This window comes from Anomalospiza imberbis, chromosome 14, assembly GCF_031753505.1.
Source record: "Anomalospiza imberbis isolate Cuckoo-Finch-1a 21T00152 chromosome 14, ASM3175350v1, whole genome shotgun sequence".
Lineage (NCBI taxonomy): Eukaryota > Metazoa > Chordata > Aves > Passeriformes > Viduidae > Anomalospiza > Anomalospiza imberbis.
In genome coordinates this window covers 7,708,373-7,727,581 of record NC_089694.1, presented here as the reverse complement: position 1 = coordinate 7,727,581, position 19,209 = coordinate 7,708,373, and the positions used below count along the sequence as shown (strand labels likewise).

The 19,209-nt window shown below is 47.2% G+C and overlaps 2 protein-coding genes across 3 annotated transcripts in view; one reads left to right on the top strand and one right to left on the bottom strand.

Moving 5' to 3' along the window:
- STK26 (serine/threonine kinase 26) overlaps positions 1 to 4,535 on the top strand; it is a 30,258-nt gene extending 25,723 nt beyond the window's left edge. Inside the window, exons 8-12 of the mRNA XM_068204726.1 lie at positions 631 to 779; positions 1,424 to 1,517; positions 1,915 to 1,977; positions 2,068 to 2,204; positions 2,606 to 4,535. Coding sequence (XP_068060827.1) covers positions 631 to 779; positions 1,424 to 1,517; positions 1,915 to 1,977; positions 2,068 to 2,204; positions 2,606 to 2,630 — 468 coding nt within the window. The 3' untranslated portion in view covers positions 2,631 to 4,535. The remainder of the gene's footprint in view (positions 1 to 630; positions 780 to 1,423; positions 1,518 to 1,914; positions 1,978 to 2,067; positions 2,205 to 2,605) is intronic.
- A 1,146-nt stretch (positions 4,536 to 5,681) lies between these two features.
- Positions 5,682 to 19,209, bottom strand: FRMD7 (FERM domain containing 7). 2 transcript variants are annotated; one of them, XM_068204724.1, is made up of 12 exons: positions 19,077 to 19,209; positions 14,662 to 14,766; positions 14,276 to 14,318; positions 12,939 to 13,017; positions 12,191 to 12,288; positions 11,949 to 12,063; positions 11,605 to 11,752; positions 10,416 to 10,511; positions 9,973 to 10,136; positions 9,680 to 9,748; positions 9,516 to 9,591; positions 5,682 to 9,360 (listed from the first exon to the last, which is right to left on the bottom strand). In XM_068204724.1, exons 1-12 carry the CDS (start codon positions 19,131 to 19,133, stop codon positions 8,329 to 8,331), a joined length of 2,082 nt encoding a protein of 693 aa, XP_068060825.1. In that variant the 5' UTR covers positions 19,134 to 19,209; the 3' UTR covers positions 5,682 to 8,328. The 2 variants fall into 2 exon arrangements, with proteins under 2 accessions (XP_068060825.1, XP_068060826.1); XM_068204725.1 differs by having other exon boundaries at positions 12,939 to 12,972.

The following is a 19,209-nucleotide window of genomic DNA, read 5'->3' as shown; positions in this document are numbered from 1 at the left end:
AGATAAATGTGTGTGTAGATGTTTCAGTTTTGTTTTCTGCTCTCCTATGCTTGTGAAGTATTTTGCTGGCATTGTGCATCTTCAGTGATTGAAATAATTTTAGGGACTATACTTAGCACTGTGAATTTTAGTGGTGCTTTTTAATATCTCTGTCTCTATCCTAGTTTGTTTTGTTTAAAATACTTAGAGGAGAGAATGCTGAAAGAAATTACAGTGGTAGAGGCAGATTCCTAAAATGCAATCTAAACTAGGATAATGTCAGAAGAGAAGCTTTAACAGAGGAAAGAATCATCTGAAATCCTTTTCTTCAGCACAGCTTTTGCTGTCTGAATTCAGCTCACAAGGAAATGTTGCACTGGAGAGTTTTCATTAGTCATTTCCATAGTTTCATTTCATGGGTGTGGCCTTCTAACGTAGAAGGATAAGCTGTATAGTCTATGGGTGACTTGATCATATTTTTAGCATGCTCATAAATGTGGATTACTGGCTTTTCTGACTTCCTGTTTCACTAATTTCCTGATGTTATACAAGTGAGCTCTAGAAGTCTGTTGTCTTACTAAGTCTCCCCTATTAGCATTTGAAATCATGAAATGTTAGCATAACATTAAATATTTAATGTGTTTCTTACAGCGCCCCACTGCAAAAGAACTTCTGAAGCACAAATTCATTATGAAAAATGCCAAGAAGACTTCCTATCTGACAGAACTAATTGATAGGTTTAAGAGATGGAAAGCAGAGGGACACAGTAGTGATGAAAGTGATTCCGATGGTTCAGATTCGTAAGTTTATTTTATCGTCTTTTCTGGGTGTGTTCTTTTTATTTTGATAATGTTCTTAAAGTGGGTTTGCTGCAGCTTTTCTGTGTAATAACACCATTTCTGTACACCTGTCTCTGGTCCTTTTTTTAAAATTGTCTTCTTCCAAGAAAACCCCCTGTATGGCCCTAAAGATTAACACAAGTCAATCCGTGTGCTTGTTGCCTCTTTAAATTTTCTTTCTTTAAACTCAATTTCAGTTCTGTTTAAGTGCTATCTATTTCCTAGTCTGAGGCTAGTGGTTGTACCAAAACCACTGAGTCACAATTAGAGATATTGCAGAGCAAAGTTGAGGTGCATAAAGAAGTTTGCATAGTGCCTGTGGAGCAACATGTTTTCTGTAAGTGTCTTGTTTTTCTGGATATCAGATAACTCTTAAATGGGAAGCCATGGGAGAAGGTAGATAACATCTTCTGTTTGCTTTTGATCACATTTCAATTTATTCAGCCTCTTTTAAAGTTCAGATAATGTTTCAATACATGTTTTTCTTCTTATTTTAAGGAATACTGAACTAATCCTGATAGACTTGTTATGTATTTGGGTTACCTGTCCTTGCTTGGTGTTCTGTTGTGGCTAGTATTATGTACATCATGTCCTTTTTGTTTCAGGGAGTCCAGCAACAAAGAGAATAATTCTCACCCTGAGTGGAGCTTCACTACAGTTCGGAAGAAGCCGGATGCAAAGAAGCTCCAGAATGGGACGGTACGTACAGACACAGGAGTTCTTCTTTCTAACTGCTGCTTCTGAAGCCAGTTTAAGGAAGATAGTGATAAAGCTTAGTAACTTCACTTTTCATAAGAACTGACTGGTTTTTTTTGCCACTCAAGAGATGTTAGTGATATTTCCTATGCCACGTCAGCCTCAAATGCAAAACATACTGCAGATGTACTGTAGATCAGCACCCATTCGCAGAGATGGGAATTTTAAACTCTCTTACTAGTGAGGAAAAACTGAACTGTTTTTCTGATGCTGAATGACATTGTTTGAGATGCGTCATCAGGCATCTGTTTCAACATCCCATAACATTTGTTGATGTACTGTGTCTTTGTGGGACGTATGTCGTAATATGCCGATGTAATCCATATTTGTTAACTTCTAGGATCAGGATCTTGTTAAAACCCTGAGTTGTTTAACTATGATAATCACCCCTGTGTTTGCTGAGGTAAGTGTTGGCTTAAAAATCTTCTTTGAAAGTATTAGCCAAGTGTCTAATAACTTTTCTGAATTTTAACTTCTTTGGTTTGCTCCTCAGCTCAAGCAGCAGGACACAAATAATGCTAACAGAAAGAAAGCAATTGAGGAACTTGAGAAAAGCATCAATGTGGCAGAAGCAACATGTCCAGGGATCACAGATAAGATGGTGAAGAAACTTATGGAGAAATTTCAGAAGTAAGTAGTTTAGTGATAAGAGAGAGATCTGCCATGTCCAGTGCTTTAGCTTTGTAGTTACAGGTAACACTTCTGTCTGAGACCAAAACTAAGACTAACAATTTCTGTATCTGTTCTTGAAGTGCTGCAGCTTTACTGTAGTTGCTATGTCTTGCTTCTTCAATTTAGCCCGCAGGTTTGTCTTAAGCATATTAACAGGTAATAGAGAGGAGACAGAGACTCTTTTTCTTGCCTCTTTTAGGAATGTTTTCTTGAGAGTATCACTTCTGGTGGGTTTTGTGCTATGAACCATTGAGATGAAGGCATGTACTAGTTTAGTGATGCAGAAATATTTATGTGCTGTTTGCCTAACTGAAGCAATATAATTAGCAAATTTTTTAACTTGCATTTTTTGCCTGTAGATTTTCTGTTAATGACTCATCCTAAGAAACTTCACACAATTGACTGCTGTTTCATATGGACCCAGTGAAACCCACCAAAACTACTTCAAGCTTGGCAGTGCTTAGCTCATGAGCTCCTTGTGCCTTTTGGATCTTTGCAACATATTGATGGTGATTGAGGATTTGAAAGAACCTACTCAACTATTTTGTGGCAGTGCACATGGTTTTATATTTTCAGGAAATTATTTTGTAAAGGACAACTTTTAATATTGTAGTTTCACCTGTTTAATCTGATAAATGTTGAGGTGCAGTTTTGCTTTTAGAAATAACCATTACTTTAGTTAATAGAATGTGCAAGTACAGTATGTTTTGATGCTATTTTGTTCCTGTACATGGAGCTGTACAGGTCTTTTATATTCATGAGTTAAACTTTTGTAAATCACTAATGAGCTTCAAAAAAAAATAGCTTTTTCACAAGCGTATTCAAGACATGTAATGTAGTGGCAAGGGTATTGCTGTAGCACCTGCTTCAACCAGCATATAGTTATCGTGCCCTGAAAAACAAACCTGCAACAGCATCTATTTTAATTCTAAATTGGTACAGTATTTTAGGCAGCTCTATGATTAAATATATTTGAGAGCAATATGGCAATAGTTTGCAGGTGATATGTAGCAACAGGTCTATCCTGATGTACAGTCTGTGTATTACCTTTTAGAACAGGTTTTGAAGTAGTAACTCAATCTTATATCATCATGGTAGGAAAATTTAGAGCAATACAGTTGAGGGGGTGGGGCTTTCGGCAATAATGGACAAAACCTGAAGTCCAGTTTAATTTAATTTAATTTTTTTTCCTCTGAGTATACATGCCTGGGTGGAAGGGAGCCAGAGAAGCCGAGCGTCGCATGTTACATACCTCACACGCAGGTATCGGTGTAACACCAGCGTTCTGTGTGGTGGTGTTGTTTCTCCTGTAAGATATTTATACACATTTTTGTTCTGAAATACATTAAATACAGTACATCAGCATAATTTGTTTATAATTTTCTGAAAGTGTATTTTAAATATGTATTTACCAGTTAATATGCAAATAACTGAGTTATAGATATTCTTTCACAAAAAAGGTAGTACTGTGCAGTACAGAGTGATTTTTTTTCATAAAAAGTAGGTAAGACTATAAAGTTGCTTTCAGTTATGTATTTATGGTACTGCTAGATGGGTAATCTCTTCTGTTGTTTTGTTTTGATTTGGTTTTTTCCCTTTTTAAACCCAGTATGTATATTATGCTGAAGTTTTGAACTGGGATTGTTTTTCAGTACTTAGCTGTGGAACTGTTGGTGTAAATTTATTTTTGATAAAGGCTGGGTGTGTTTATTTTATGGTTCAGACCTGCACATTTTTTTTTTGCACAAAAGTCATTTTAAAGAATCTGAAATATATCTGCCAAATATTGAAAAAGTAATGGTGTGCAAGTAAATACTGCATTTTTCGTCAAATGTTGCCATTACATCGTTTTTATATAAAGGACACTTGTGAGAGATGGTGGTTAGATATGCCAAGGACAATTATTTTCAATGGTGCCTACACTGTAAAAAAAAATTACTTTTAACTCCTTGTTTTAATTTTAAAAAAATGTTTCTGTTTAAAACTTTCATCTGCTATATAACTGAAATTCAATTAGAATTTATATCTGAGAAAAAGTCTGGAAATAGTTTTTGAAAACAATAATGTTATGGATTAAATAAATATTTTTATAAATGTAAAAGCAGCAAAAGTTGTAAATACAGTTGATCTGAAGCTTTACAAAATAACTGCATCACAGAAACAAATTGTAGTGCTCCTCTAGCTTCTGTAGTTGTTAGTCTTGTAAATCTGTTTATAGATGAAGCTTATTTCAATGTTTTGGGGGGTTTAAAATGGTTTAAAAATAAATATTTAAGTTCTGTAAACTTTCATGAGCTTGTTCTGTTGTGCATCATTTTATCCTGGATTTCAGCAGCTGTGCAGAGGTGTGGACATGTCTGGCACAGACTCATGTTGTGAGAAAGGTGTTCCCTGCCTGGGTGCTCGGCACGGCTCTGGGTGCCCCAGGCTGTGCTTGGCCAGAGGACACCTCCCAGCTGCTGTGCCCCAGGGAGTGGATGGAGCAGTCCCGGGGTTCCCTTGGGTTCCTTTCCTAGGAAAAGGACAGTTCCTTTCCTAGAGAGGACACTGGGATGTGTGAGCTCAGACACGGCTGGCAGTGCAGTCTGCCACAGCTCTGCCACAGCTCTGTCACAGCTCCCTCGACTTTCACCTCAGCAGCCTCAACACAAATCTCATTTTAAGGAGCTCCATATAATTTTTTCAGAATTAAAACCGTGTTTTTACTTGCATGTCACTTCCTTTAAGGTGTTCTTTTTCTGTGGGAGTCTGAGGGAAGTGCTGATGGGAATTCCTCCTGAGTTTTGTAACTGGTGGCTCTACCCTGTTGATGCAGGATCTTTAATCTATGCAACTCTATGAACAAATCTGGGTAGGTGGGGTTAGCAAATGACATGGGAAATTGGAACCTGACATATTTGAGATACAGCTGTAATAAGTTGCTGAACTATGGTGCCTCTTCTTTTCCTGTGGGATGTATACCTACCTCGTGGGACAGCATGGGAAAAACTCCCCCACATGTGTACAAATCAGACTCATTCTCTTGTATTACAGCTCATTCAAGGAGGTTTTTTTATTGTGCTGCATATGCCTGAAGTCTCTGTGCATAGTAAGACTGTAATTAGCTCCTAAGAAGGGACACCTGTATTGCTGATTCCAGAGATGAGCTGTCTTTTTTCCCACGTTTTAGTTATTGATGAACTGTGTAACTTAATCAGCAGTATTCTGTTGCTGGTAGATAGCTAATGGAAAGATAGATCAAAATATTCATGCAGGAACTATCTTCCTGGTCTTTTGGTTTGCCAGGCTTCCTGCTGTATGTTGAGAAGAATTGTTGCTGAAGAAATCTTGTCAAAGTAGTCTGTATTGCAGAATAGTGTATTTGTTCTTGGGTAGATGAGTCCTTTATCAGTGTAACCATTCTTTAAGCCCTTGGTCTCTGACCCCTCTATTCATGTCTGTGCAGTCAGTGTAGTGTCATCACACCTGCTCTTGCCTTGCAATTTCGACAGCTGAATAGGAGAGAGTGTGTAGGTTTGAATGTGTTTGCACAAAGTTTAGTGATTGTTAAAATTCTGATTTTTATCACACTGTTTTATGATTTAACACTGGAATAAAATTATTTTCCTCTTGGCAGAGTTTTAGTGATGTGTATGTTGGCTTATTTCACAGCTTTATCTATTTTGTCTGAACCTTTATCTGTTATATATAAACCAGTTACTTCTATCTGAATGCACTGAGTAGCTTAATGTTTTCCCACTGTGATGCTGCAGTGCCTTCCCCCTTTCAATAATCCTTTGTGTAAGGACTAGAACAGTTTACATTTTCCAGGTTCTGCTGTTTGTCTTTCACCACCAGCAAACCAAATCTTTCCACGTCCTCTCTCTCTCCATCCTTGTTTTCTTCCCTAGGGAAACAAAATCACTTAAATAGATGTCCTTATCTCAGGGGTGATTAGGGCTGAGCAGGGAGTGAGGGGAAGGACTTGGGCAAGGGTTGTTTCAGTTGTTCCTTGGCAAGTGAGCCACTGCTTACTGGGATTGTTCTTTAATTTTAGTCAGTCCCACGAAAGTGGGTTACGCAATGAATTTAGCTCGGAGATGTCCATTTGTGTCACTTACTGACGAGCTGCTTTGTTCCTCTGCTAATGTTGACCATGTGTAGGATGTGCTGAGGCACAGTGCCCACACTGTGCCCCAGTGCTCCCTAGTCCATGGAAAAATCCAAAAATAGTTCCCAAGTCCTTGTTTCTCCCTCTCAATGCTGTTTTCCCAGCATTGTCTTGAAGACCAGACCTGGCTGTTCCTGAAGATTTGGGCAGGGTGTTTGCACACTCTCTCATGGTGGGACTGTGCTCTGGGACATGCTCAAGGTGTGTGTCCACGTGCTTTAGGAGCCGACAGTGATTGTGGAAGTATCCCAGGGCTGTGTGTGCAGCCTGTGTTTGAAACACTGCTGCTTTTTTTAACCTACCACACTGGCCACAGACTGCCATTCTTAAATGTTGTACTGAGTGGCGATTCTTGCTCTTTCCGAGGTGCAGAGCTTTGGGAATGGGGAAGAAAGAACCCTCTAGCCAGAAAGATTATCCCTTTATTCAGTAGAACATGTGCCAGAGCAGCGTGAGGGATCACTGCAGCTCACAGCTTCAGTCCAGGGTGAGTAGGAGCAGAAGCAAACCTTACAATGTACTCACTTGTTGAGCTAATGCATTTCTTTGGGCAACCAACCAAGAATGTGGCTGTTTTCAGCAGGGTTCAGGGATCTCCACAAGTCTCCCCAGTTGCTGGGACAGCAGAGGCACAGAAGGAAGAGGAGGAGAGGGAAACCAGCTCCTGGGAGCACTGAGGGAAGCTCCCGAGCTGGGAAGCACAGGGCGAAGTGTGCTGTGGTGGGGGGTCGTGCCTGCAGGACTGGGGGTGCAGATTTCACAGGGCAGAAGGAGGAACTCAAAACTCCAGTGTGAACAACTGTTTTTTATTGTCCACCTTCTAAAACAAAGGGCAGCAACATACAGAGTGAGCGGGACCCATAAACCCAGATCTTTCTACAATTTAATCTATTTTATTTGTCCCAGTTTCCATCTTTCTGAAATCCTTCTAGCCTGCTGCAGTGGTTTCTCCACTGTGGATTTTCTGGGCTGTCTCTCTGCAAGATCCCCCCCTAAAATCTTATGGAGGTGTCATCATCCTCAAGATTTACAAGAAAATTTCATGTAGGTTTACAGTAATAGTAAGTTTCTAAATAAAAATACTTCCAAGAAGCTGCTTGTTCCTTTCCTACCTGCTCCTGGTATCTTTTTTCCCATGCTGCTTAACTGAGGACAGATTTGGGGAAGCAAAGCACCCCAAAGACCCCCCTTACACAGGAGGTGATGGCTGATGTGCCTAAGCAAAGCACAGTTGAGTGTGAACCCACTTCCCAGTGCTCACCATGGGGGGCTCCTAAAAGCTTGACAAGCACTACTGAGCTATTTCTGGAGAAGGGTAATCCTCTAAACTGGCCAGGGAGAAGACAGCCACGCACAGAGCCTTGTCTTCGAGTGCCAGGTGCTCCCTGCAGCACTGGAGGGAGGTGAGGCAGTGGAGGAGATGGGCTCTGTGCTGGGGTTTTGTCCTGTCCCCATGGCATCTGCTCGAGGAGCAGCCTCCCATGAAGATCTTGCTCCTTTCCAAAAGGGCCTGAAACACCCTTTCCTCCAGTGTGCCAACCTGCAGCTGGGAAAAGCAGCAGCTGAAACTATTCTGTGAGAAGTCTCTTTTTCTCCCTCCCCCTCAATGAAGACTCCAGCAGCTGAGCTCCAAGCATCAGCTTGGGCAGGGCTTAGCGGGGCTTTAGGAGATCCCTGGCCTCTGGCTGAAGCAAGAACCCCCCTCAGAGTGGGGGGAGGCAAACCAGCTTCCAAGTGTGGTGCAGGAGTTGAATACTTCAGAACACACCCTGATATCCATTAACACATCCTCTATAGCTAAGACCACTCACACAACAAGATCCCATCAATGTTTCATAAGCTGTAAGCAGACCTGCAAATGAAGAGTGTCACCATTCTTTGACCCTGGGTCAGCACCGGCCACCTCTGCTCCCTCTGGCTGGTGTCAGGCACCTAGGTGAAATACTTGGAGGCCCCTCTGGAAATCCTCTCTTCAGCAGCACTGGTGGCAAAGGACACCTCCTCATCCTCCTCATCCAGCTGGAGGCTGCCCGAGGAGAGCCGCACACGGGCCATGGGTGAGCGCAGCACGCGGCCGTACAGGGAGCAGTGGTCAGCGGCCAGCAGGTCCGAGTCGGAGTCGCTGGACTCGGTGCTGCTGCCCAGGTAGCGCTCGGTGGAGCGCCGCGGCCCCGGAGCCAGCCCGTGCTGGGCTGGGACGTGCCAAAAAACCCCCCCTTTGCGGCTGCTCAGGGCAGGGCACGGCCCCAGGGGCCTGAACTCAGAGCCGTAGGGGAAGCGGATGGTTTTCATGTCCGACTGGCTCCAAGACCGCTTGGGAGGCTGCTCCTGAAGGCCGTAATCGAAGGAGCGAGCCAATGACCTGTTCTCCCCCACCATGCTCGTGCCCATGGCCGTGCCTGCAGCCTCACCGTGGAGCTGCCCAGCCTGGGTCCCGCTCGGGCTCTGCCGGGGGGGTTTTGCTGCCACGGGGCCGCTTGCACCAGCTGGCCCTGCTGTGTCCTCGCCAGGGGCCAGTGCAGGGCATGGGGACTGCAGCGCCCTGTCCAGATAGAAGAGCACAGGGGGCGCCGGGGCCACCACGGGCAGGGGACAGGGCACATCCGTGTACACCAGCTGCCGGGCGCTCACTTCCCGCATGTTGCCCACAGAGGTGCTTTTACTGTTCCCAGCAAACTGGTGGGGCCGAAAGGATGTCAGGGGATTCCTGGCTCCGAAGAGGTCGATGGGCTCCCACGCCCGCTCCATCTCCAGCTCGGCGTAGAGCAGGGGGAAGGCAGATGAGCTTTTGGAGTGGGGCAGGAAGGTGGAGGGTGCTTCGGGCTTGGAGCGCTCCAGCTCAGCAGCGAAGGTCACCTCCATGGTGGAGCTGTGGCGCCGGCTGTCCAGGGTGGGCTCGGAGCCGTGCACTCCGTTGGCGTGGTAGGACCCCCGGCTGCCGTAGGCCAGGCGCAGCTCCTCCACCTGGGCAGGCACAGAGCGGGTGGGTGCCCAGAGCGGGGTGGGAAGGGAGCACCCAGAGCTGAGGGTCTGGCTTGGCCTCCAGCCGAGCTCCTCCAGCTGGGGCAGCAATGCCAAGACCCTGGCACAGAGCTGTTGCTGATGCCATGGGGACTTACCTGCTTTGATACATCCGTCAGGAGGTCCGGGGAGGAGCGGCACTGCCTCTCATCGTAGCGGGATGTGTAGTGTTTCCTGCAGAACGAGCATGTATGTATGGGTGTATGGCCAGGAGAATCCACTCCCCTCAGGCACCACTCCCCCCACCCCATGCCCCTAGTACCTCTCAAAGGGCAGGCTCTTCATCTTAGCCTTCCTCCCGTGCTCCAGCAGCTGCCGCTGAGTCCTCCCACTGCAGCATGGAGGGAGAAATGTGAGCAGCACCATCAGCCCCAGCCCTGGGCAGGCCTTGTGTCCCATGGGAGGGGATGCAGCAGGACCGAGGCGGGGGTCTCTCCAGGAGAAGTTGCTGTTATCCCCCCTCGGATTCAGACAGGGCTGACATAAAAGGGAGGCTCGGAGCCATCCCCAGGCCCTTCCCAGCCCCAGCAGTTTGGGTTTCCCCATGGAATTTACCTGTAGCGGAAGCTGGAACCTTTGCTGCACAGAAGGGCTTTGGGCTTTGACTTGGGCTCTTCAGAGAGCCTGAAGAAGGCGTGGTACTCCACACACATCTTCCAGAAGGCCTTGCAGGTGTCCCGGCTCACCATAGTGAACTCCAGCGTGTCCTTGCACAGCGCCTGTGTGCCAGAGACAGGACAGCCGGGGTCAGGAGCACGGGACAAGCTCTGCCATTTGCCCTGCTGATCCCCCAAGGGTCATATGGGCTGTCAGTGGCTCCAGGCAGTGCTCTGTCACCCCGCTGGGGACACAGGAGTAGCACATGTCACCCTCAAGAAGGAGCACCATCATGGGCAGCAGTAATGGATTTACTCAAAACTGGGGACTTTGTGTGGCTGACCTTCCATCCACAGCTGACTGCTCCCGAGCCCAGCAGCGGCCTGTGGCGTGGTACTTACAGAGATGTTTGCATGGAGTTTGATGAGAAAATGCTTCCTCTTGAAACTCAGTTTGCGAATTTTGGACCAGTTGAAGGTATTGATCTTTGTATTGCCCTGCAAGGAAAACACAGCAATTACAGCTGGATGGGGCAACCTGTAAACACAGAAATGCAGTGGGCCAAGACCTGAGCTCACAGGACACTGCATCAGACTCCAGTGCAGCTCTTGGAGCTGCTGAGGTCTAGGGAAAGGGTGCTGGGGTTTGGTGTTTGACTCTGCATCAGCTGGTTCTACAAGTAGAAATTGAGGTTCAGGGCTTAATTCTGCCTGCTGAAGCTCTGCAAAAGTCCAGGATCCCCAGACAAACCTCAGAGAGGTTAAGGCAGGGAGTCCTATCTGTGCCAGCTCAAATATCATGTGAGTTAAGGCAGAATCAGTGCCCCAAAGAAATAATATTCTCCCCTCCTTTGCTGGGAAGTGTAGCAGTGCTGAGCTCACCCCCACACCTTTAGACCTGGTTTAAGCAGGCTGGAAGCACACATTACTCTGTTAATATTTTGCACGAGGTTACATGCAGCCACATGGCAGAACCAGGAAAAATCGTGTTACTCCACTCTGGCACCAAGACCCTCTCAGCTTCCTGGGAGAGCCCAGATTTTAATGGGCTCACAGATGCTCTAATCATGCGTGAGGAGTGTTTATGGCTCTGAATAAATAACCAGGTCTGGCAGCACTAATTACCAACAGCAGACCCACAGCTAGGTTTTATGTTTGGGTTTGTTGGTTTTTTTTTTGCTGTGACAAGATGTTCCCAGGTTGAAATCAGCCGGTGTGGGAGCGGAGCGCTGCCTCATGCTGGCTGAGAGGAAGCCTGTATTTACTGGGCAGCTCGGCCGTGATTACAGCGTTATGTAATTGCACAGACGTGGGGGGCTATTTTCGCTGGAAGATTACACGGTGAACACATGTGACAGCGCCGTGGAACCTGTGCTGCTCACAGGGCCACCACGCTCGTGGGACAAGGGCCAGCAGAGCTGGGGCACGTTCAGTGGCACACAGAGACGGTGGGGCTGAATCCCACAGCATCCCTTCACCCCACGGCCTGTGGAACACCTGCCCTCTTGTAGGATTTGGGAGAGTTTGGGGCGCTCAAAGGGGAGAAGGGTCACCTCCAGCTGGAGAGGCCATCCCCGAGCCCCAAGCTCACCCGCAGCACCAGCACCCCCATGTGTGTCACGGCCAGGTTGATCTGTGTCCCCTCGCCGTCGCTGGCGGGGTGCAGGCGGATCCCGTACATCTCCAGCTTCCTGGCCACGTCCAGCAGCTGAACGTCCGACTCGGCCGGCGTCTTCCCTCTGGAGACACAAACGCACAGGCAGCGACAGGAGTGAGAGGGGAGATGCTGAAACGGGCTGAAAAAAGCCACTTTGTAGGTGCACAGGCTGGCATCACACCCACCCCACTGCCAGGCCTGCCTGCTGATGGGAACATCGTGTCAGCAGAGGTCCATCAGGGGGTTTGTGGGTGGCCGTGGCGTGGCGCAGCCCTTACCTGTGTCTCCGGTGGTAGTGCATGATCTTGTTGTCCAGGTACTCCTGGTTGGGCAGGTACCTGTGCGTGGCCAGGTGCTGCTGGTCTGTCTCCTCATGGAAGTCGCCCAGCTCGGCTTTGGGGACACGGGGAGAGCACGGATTAGGCTGTGAGGGGTCGGTGCAGAGGGGAGCCCTGGCTGCTCAGCCAAAGCCCGTCCCGGGGAAGGGGCGCCGGCCCTGCGGGCACTCGCTTGCCCTTACACTGCAGCAGGTGGGAGACGAGCAGCGCCGCGCTCTTGTCGCTGCAGGGCAGCCGCCCCTGTGCCAGGTCCTTCTTGATCTGGAGGGTGAAGAGGTACCTGTGGAGGGGGACAGGAGCATGCCCTGGGGGGAACTGGGTGCTGGGCTGAGCCGTCAGGGCCGTGCCTGTTCCCATATCTCAGCCCATGGGATGCACATCTGCAGGGTCACAGGATGAGCATGCAGCCCCTGCAGAAGGCTGCAGCTGGGCACCAGTATGACCAGTACATCCCTGTCATTGAAATGCTCATTAGTAATTTCAAAATTAACATTCCTTTCTGGTTTGGAGGGCATTTGCCTCTCTTGGGGCTCTGCAGAAGCTCTGTCTTGGTATTATTCTTAGTCACTGTTTGCAATGCTTTCTCCAAAATTGTAAAAGCTAACAATGTCATTTTTAAAAATAAAACTAAAGTTGCTCTCTCAGAACGCTGCTTGAGGCAGGAGCTAGACTGAGCAGTCAGACTCTGTGCCCAACTGCTAGTGTTTGGCAGTAAACAAATTGCAGCCTCATAAGACAGCTGATCCTTCAAGTGGATTGTGTTTAAAAACAGAGGATCAAGAAAAGATATTCTCTGGTTTTGTTCTGTAAAGCTTAATACTTAGGCTAACCACTGCACACAGACAGGCTGTGGTGGATGAAGATAAAGAATTAACACACTGCAAAAACACAGCACTGTGTGGTAAAAAAGTAATAAAACAAGCACTGTACCTGGTCAGTTCTTCTCTCAGGTGGCCGGGGTCCACTGGGAAAAATTTCACCATAAATTTGAAAAGAACCTCCTTAGGATCTTAAAACACAACATCTTCATAAGTTTTCTTTTACATGTCTATTGAGAACATTTACAACTCTCTTCACACATGCTGCCTCCTTACAGAGTAAATTATCTGGACCCTTAATTACTAATCAGGCACTACAGCCTGCTCCCCCAAAGCCAGCCTACCCAGGCCCCCAGTATTACCAAGGGATTCAAATAGAGATTTTGATATCTAAAGAATACGAAAGAGAAAAATGCCCCAGCAATTCTTTAAATTTCAAAAATCCCTGTTGGAGGGGGTTTCCATGAAATGGTGCCAGGGAGTGTGGCCAGAGCCTCGGTGTAATTGCCGTCACTGGGGCTGTGTGTTAAACTCAGCCCTCCAAGCATTTGGGATGCAACAGTTCCATAGGAGGCTGCTTGGGCAAAGGCTTTTTTTGTGGGATGAGTGAGAACAAGCAGCCAAGCCCAAGGCAAAATGTGTGGAGGGAGGGAAGCAATTAGGTAAGCACCAACTGTCACAGAACACCCTGGGATGGCTCAGAGGGACAGGCCAGAAGGCACTTGGTAAAGGAAATAGGTCCCTGCAACAATTCCATTTGTGGTGCACCCAGAAAGGGAAGGCTCCTTATCAGGCTTTCCCCTTTCAGGGAAATTCATGCAAACACTGTTCTGCAGCCTCCCCATGGCAAAGACTGGGGTCATGGCCCCAGGCTCTCAGTCACCTCCCAGCCATCCTGTACTTGGGGAAAATATTATGGAGATGGAAAGAGCCTGTGCTGAAAGCAGCACTGTGTTAGCACCGGTCATGGCCATGGCAGAGGAGGCTGGGCCTGAATTCAGGTCAGGCTCTGCAGCATCTCCGTGGGACTGGGGAGGAGTTGCATGGCCTGTGGGGCAGAGGGGGGACCCTGCCTCACACAGGTGCCTGAGCCACTCCGAGCTGCAAAGGGAAAAGGAGGGCATGCAGGAGCAGTGCCTGTCACACTGCCAGCACGGCCACACAGGCACTCAGCCACCCCTGCTCCTCTGCCAAGCTGTCAGATTATTAACAGCTCCAGCCTAAAATGGTGCAGATACCAGATTGCAAAGGCAGTGGTATTTCCGTGGGATTTTGTATGGACTGAGGTGTCCTTGCAAACAATCCTGCCCAGCCTCACCCTCTAAAATGAGCCTGGTTAAGTGCTGGAAGCCAGAGATCCTGTCCCCCAGCAACAACACTGCATGAATGTGTCTATGCTAGACTGTCACCGGTAATGATTTATAAGAATTCTATTCTTGAAACACTTACTTTTGACTTGCTTTGTTATGGGTTTTAGTGGTTCCAACCAGACCTGAAATAAGGCAAAGAATAGCTGGGTAAATAAACAGCACAAGAGATGGGGAATAAAAGCAGCAACAGCATGGTAGAATGCAGCATGAAAATATTGGCCAGCTTGGCTGCTGTGACAAGTGTCCTGCTGGGCAGTGCCACACGGATGGCTATAGGTAGACCATGAGCTGTAGATATCACTGGGGCTTGTGGCTCCCCTCCTAACTCCCATTTTCAGGGTTTTTCTGCCATCATGGCAAAACTTTCAATTTATTTTTCCATTTGGAATTTCGAGGAGGTGCTAACAATCCCCAGCCGTGCAGGCGATGGCAGCTCCAGGGGCCCACGCTGCCGGCTGCACTCACCTGGTTCCCAGCCTGGCTGTGAAACTCCAGCCCAAAGTATTCCTTCTCCACAAGGTTGAGGTGGCTGCAGGTGAGGTTGAAGAGCCCTTTCCCACAGGATTTTTGCTAGCAAACAAACAGCACAGAGCAGGTTAGGCAATGCTGACAGCAGCCGTGATGGGATTTCAGAGAGATGGGGAGAAGTTTCAGCTCCCTTCTTTCACCCCTTTCCTGACCATGTGTGGCCACAGCTCTCTGGCCACAGAGAGCAACACTCAAGTTTCCCAGGCATTGTCCTGGGGAAGGCTGTGAGAAGATCAGAGAAAGGAATGATAAACAATCCTTATCTTCACTTGCTGCACCTGTTGTTGTGAACATGTGGAATGTGTTATGGAGATTTGTTTACCAAAGGGTGGTTTCTCAATTGGCCAGTGGTGATGGTGTTTGGATTGGTCCACCTGTATCGTGACTGTCTGTAAGGGCGATGGGTTTCTTAATAAGTATAGAATAATAAAGTGATGGATCAGCCTTCTGAGAGTCATGGAGTCAATGCTAATTATTACCCGGCTGGGGGCCTGCGGCGACAACCATGCAGCAGCAGAGTCTCACTCAATAAATGCTGTTGGCTTCAGCATGTACAACAGGACAACTGCATGCTGCGCTCCCTGCTTTTGGAAATCAGATTCCTTCCCATCACTTCTCTCCTTTATTAAGGAACATAAACCAGAAAGGAGAGCAAGAGAAAATAAACCATGTTTTGATTCACTGTTTGCAACTATCACTGTCTGGGCAGTTCTGTCCCTGGCAAACCAGTGAGTGATCCCCAGGACAAGCACCTGCCTGAACAGGGACAGCCATGGCAAATGTGTTAATTAAGAGCCAACGGGAGCAGACCTCAAACCTGTGCAGTGAGTCCCTGTGTCCCAACAGTCAGGGATGAACTGCTATTATGGTTAATGGTAATTAACAGCAACAGGACCAGAGATCCTGTGCCCTGGGCTCTGAGTCATCCGTGGGCTTTAGCAATATGAATTAAGTGGTGCTACATGCTGATAAGGGAGGCCAGGCTGTAGTTATTCCCAGTAAACAGAAACACTTGGAGGGTGTTTTCTTGACTTGTTGCCATGCTGTATGACCTGGCTGGAGAACAAACCAGGAGGCCCCCAACTCTGGAAAATGCTCCAGAAAGCACCAGAAATTAAAATGGCAGTGACCCACCCCAACAAAACCCTGATACGCCTTAATCAGCTTGTGAAAAGCAGACCAAAAAGAAGTAATAGTTATTGCAAAAGCAGGCTGGAGCAGAGAGGCCAGGTTAGACAGCTGCTAAATTATCACATGTTGGGTGATGGAGGGAAAGACAGGCTGCAGCTCCCTGTGGCAGTGGCTGTCCCCAGCAGGGATGGGAGGGACCTGGCTGCTGGTGGTGATGCACTCTAATAACCACCTTTCAGGGCTTCTCCTGGGATGAAATTGCTGGCTCTGTGCTGAAAGGCTGCAGAAAAGTGATAGCATAATAACAGCATTTGCTCTGCAGCACTCCCAGTTCTCCTCAAAATTACTGGATCACAAGGGTAATTAAAAAAATTATAAATGTTTTTTCCCAAGCTAGAATTTTCTAGCATGAAAGGCCTTGGCCTTTGTCAGGCAGCCAAAAAGACAAGCATTTCTTACTGGGTTATTACCTACCATATGTCTGCTGGGAGCGACCCACTCTGCTCCAGCACTGCCCAGGGCAGGCACCACAGGACAGGAGCAGCCCCAAACCCAGGAAAACCTGCTCACTGGGAGACACAGCCCTGCTGCTGCAGGGGATGCTTTAGAAGCAGAGCCCTTCTCTTGTAGAGTGTTGCTTGCAGGTGTCCTGTCCTGGATTTTGGGGTGCTGAGGCCAGTGCTTCCTCAGGCACTGGGGTACAGTTTTCCTCAGCAGCATCGGCCCTGCACTGCACCAAGTGAGAGAAGTGGGGTCTGTGCTGGAGGAGCACAGTGCAAGGCAGAAGCATGAATGTGGGGCTGTTTGTCCCATGTCCCAGCCTACAGGTGCCTCTGGGAATGATGCAGGGCCAGGTGAGCACCCACAGGCAGAAACCCCGGAGCAGAAGGTGAGAAGGAAAGGCTGGACTTGCCCTTCACTTCTCGGTGAAAGCATCTGGGACTGTGAGCAGAATCAGAAAGCCAGAGGCACTTCCAGAGGCAGACAGCAACACGTGCAACACACGGGACACACACATGCCCATGTCCCCAGAGGGACTCTGGCAGCACCTGCAGCCCAATGGCAAAGCCCATTTCTGCAGCATTCCCACAGGACAGGCTGCTACACCCAGGTCCATGGTTTAGGGGTGAGCAACAGCTCATGGGATTTGGTGTGATCTTTTCCCACCACCTTGGGAGATGCCTGCCCTATCAGGCATGCTGCAGCCGCCACAGAGTGTCATGCACCAAAAGTCACCAAAAAAGCTTCCTTGTGCCCTCGCTCCTCTGCCACCAGGCCCACACACCTCCTGCCAAGGGACACATGACCACAGGAGACTCTGTCCTTCACTCGGCCTCAGCAGCTCATTTTTCTGGGCTTTTTGGTTTGCCCAACAGCATCCCAGGCCCAGCCATGGGGTGTTCGGCAGGGAGGGCACAGTGGGGACATTCAGAGATGTGCCAAGCCCGTCCCTCCCCTGCCCTGAGGGCTCAGACCTGTTATCCCAGGAACCATCTCCAGTGCTCAGCTGAAGGAAATCCTGGGAACTCAGCGGTCCCAGCTGACAGCAAGGATGCAGATGGAGGCAGAAGCCTTCCTGGGTCAGCGTCCAGCACCAGGAGAGGAACTGGTTCTCATGCAAAGCAGCCTGGAAAGGAGACCTTGCTGCACATGGCAGCAGCTGTGACACCCACGTGAGGCAGGTAGAGATGTTTACACTGAGCGGGAGGTGCAGGGGGAGTCAGGCCCTCTGTGTTTTATTTCTTTTGTTCTTTTCCCTCCCATTATACTGAAGTACTCCTCATTCAAAAGAGCTTTCCAAAGTCAGGAGGGGTTTAGGAAGAGTTGCTTAAAATATCTGCTCAAAACTTAGCCCAAAGCACTCCTTTTATACTGGAGAAGTCACTAATTCAGCTACTCATTTATTGTACCCACACAGCAGCAGCAAATGCATGAAATGCCTAAAAGGGGTTTCCAATACCATTCCATGCTAAAAAAGGGAATGACCAGGAGTTCCTCTAATGGAAGCTATTTGCTGCAATAACATGTCGTGCAGGGCTATAGTGCTGCGTTTTGAGCAAATAAGAAAACAGAGACGGAAAAAAATGCAGCAACATTGAAGCAGAAGCATCTTCTGAATTGTGTCTCACTATAACCTGATCTAATCGGTGGAGGGAGGAGGGGAAGGCATTTTAAAATGACTGGTCTCATTTTTAAGCTGACTCCTGGACTAGGATAGATTAATTAAACTAAATCAAACAATTTCCATACTGTGTCAAGGGATGGAATTGCCTCTTTTGTGCAAGTACTGTCACAAAGAAATGGAGCTGTGCATCTGAGAGAGCAGTTCTCACGCTGTGCTGTAAACCACAGAAGAGGACAGTAGAAGAAAAGCAACAGAACTTGAAAAAACCCCACTTTATATTAAACACTCTGCTCTCACAGGAGATGCAGGTAAGTACTAGAACAAATCTACTTGAATTAGCTAATTCAATTAGCTACTGTGATTATCAAACCCTAACCAACAGTAAATGTGCAATCACACTTGTAAAAGATGCTTCTAACACACAGTCAAGACAAACCTACTTTCAGTTACCTATACACATATGCATAAATCTAATTAATACTTAACATCTAATTAATACTTAACACTCAAATTAATTAATACTTAACATTTTAAACCTAGTTCAGAGCTAGCATTTGTTAAATGTGAATTATTAATCACAATGTGTTGTGGGACACTGCCATGCAGAAAATAAGACAGAGTCAGTTTTTTTCCTCAGCTATTCACAAAACCACACAGTTCTTTTTCAACTGAATGCCCAGGAGAAGATGTGTTCAGATGTTTCTCAACAGGGATAACTTGGACAAATATGCTATTTTTATTCTGTTCCCAGACTTTACTTCCTTGCTGAATGTTTACACTGGCAGCCAGACAAACGAGAGAGCTCAACACTTGTCAAGACCATCACTTAATTTAACTGATTTACTAAAGATCACATCAGGTAAGTAAAAGCCATTCCTCCTTCATAAATAATGCCAATAACAGGGGAGCACAGGAGTGTGTTGATACCAAAAAACACTTACAAATTAGTACTAGAAGGCTTCAATTTGAATTGGAGATTGGTTTTCTTTTTTAAAGCTGAAAACAACAAGCTATCAGAGACCATGCAATCCTTCACAGCAGCAATGATTTAATAATTAACACCAAAAAAATCAGTAAGAATATGATACCCACTTACATCAACTACAAAGATCTTCTGGGAATCATCCAGGAACTGGACTTTCAGGTGCAGCATCCTTGGGCACGCGGCTGGGTGTGTGGCAGGCACGGCAGTCCTAGCAGTGTGAGCCAGGAGCTGGGAAGGGAGCCCT

Coding starts and splice junctions, on each gene's coding strand:
- FRMD7 (XM_068204724.1), bottom strand. CDS start 19,133: ATGCTGCACCTGAAAGTCCAGTTCCTGGATGATTCCCAGAAGATCTTT. Junction 11,753..11,948: donor CACTACCACCGGAGACACAG/GTAAGGGCTGCG, acceptor TTGTGTCTCCAG/AGGGAAGACGCCGGCCGAGT. Junction 9,361..9,515: donor TGACGGATGTATCAAAGCAG/GTAAGTCCCCAT, acceptor GTGCCTGCCCAG/GTGGAGGAGCTGCGCCTGGC.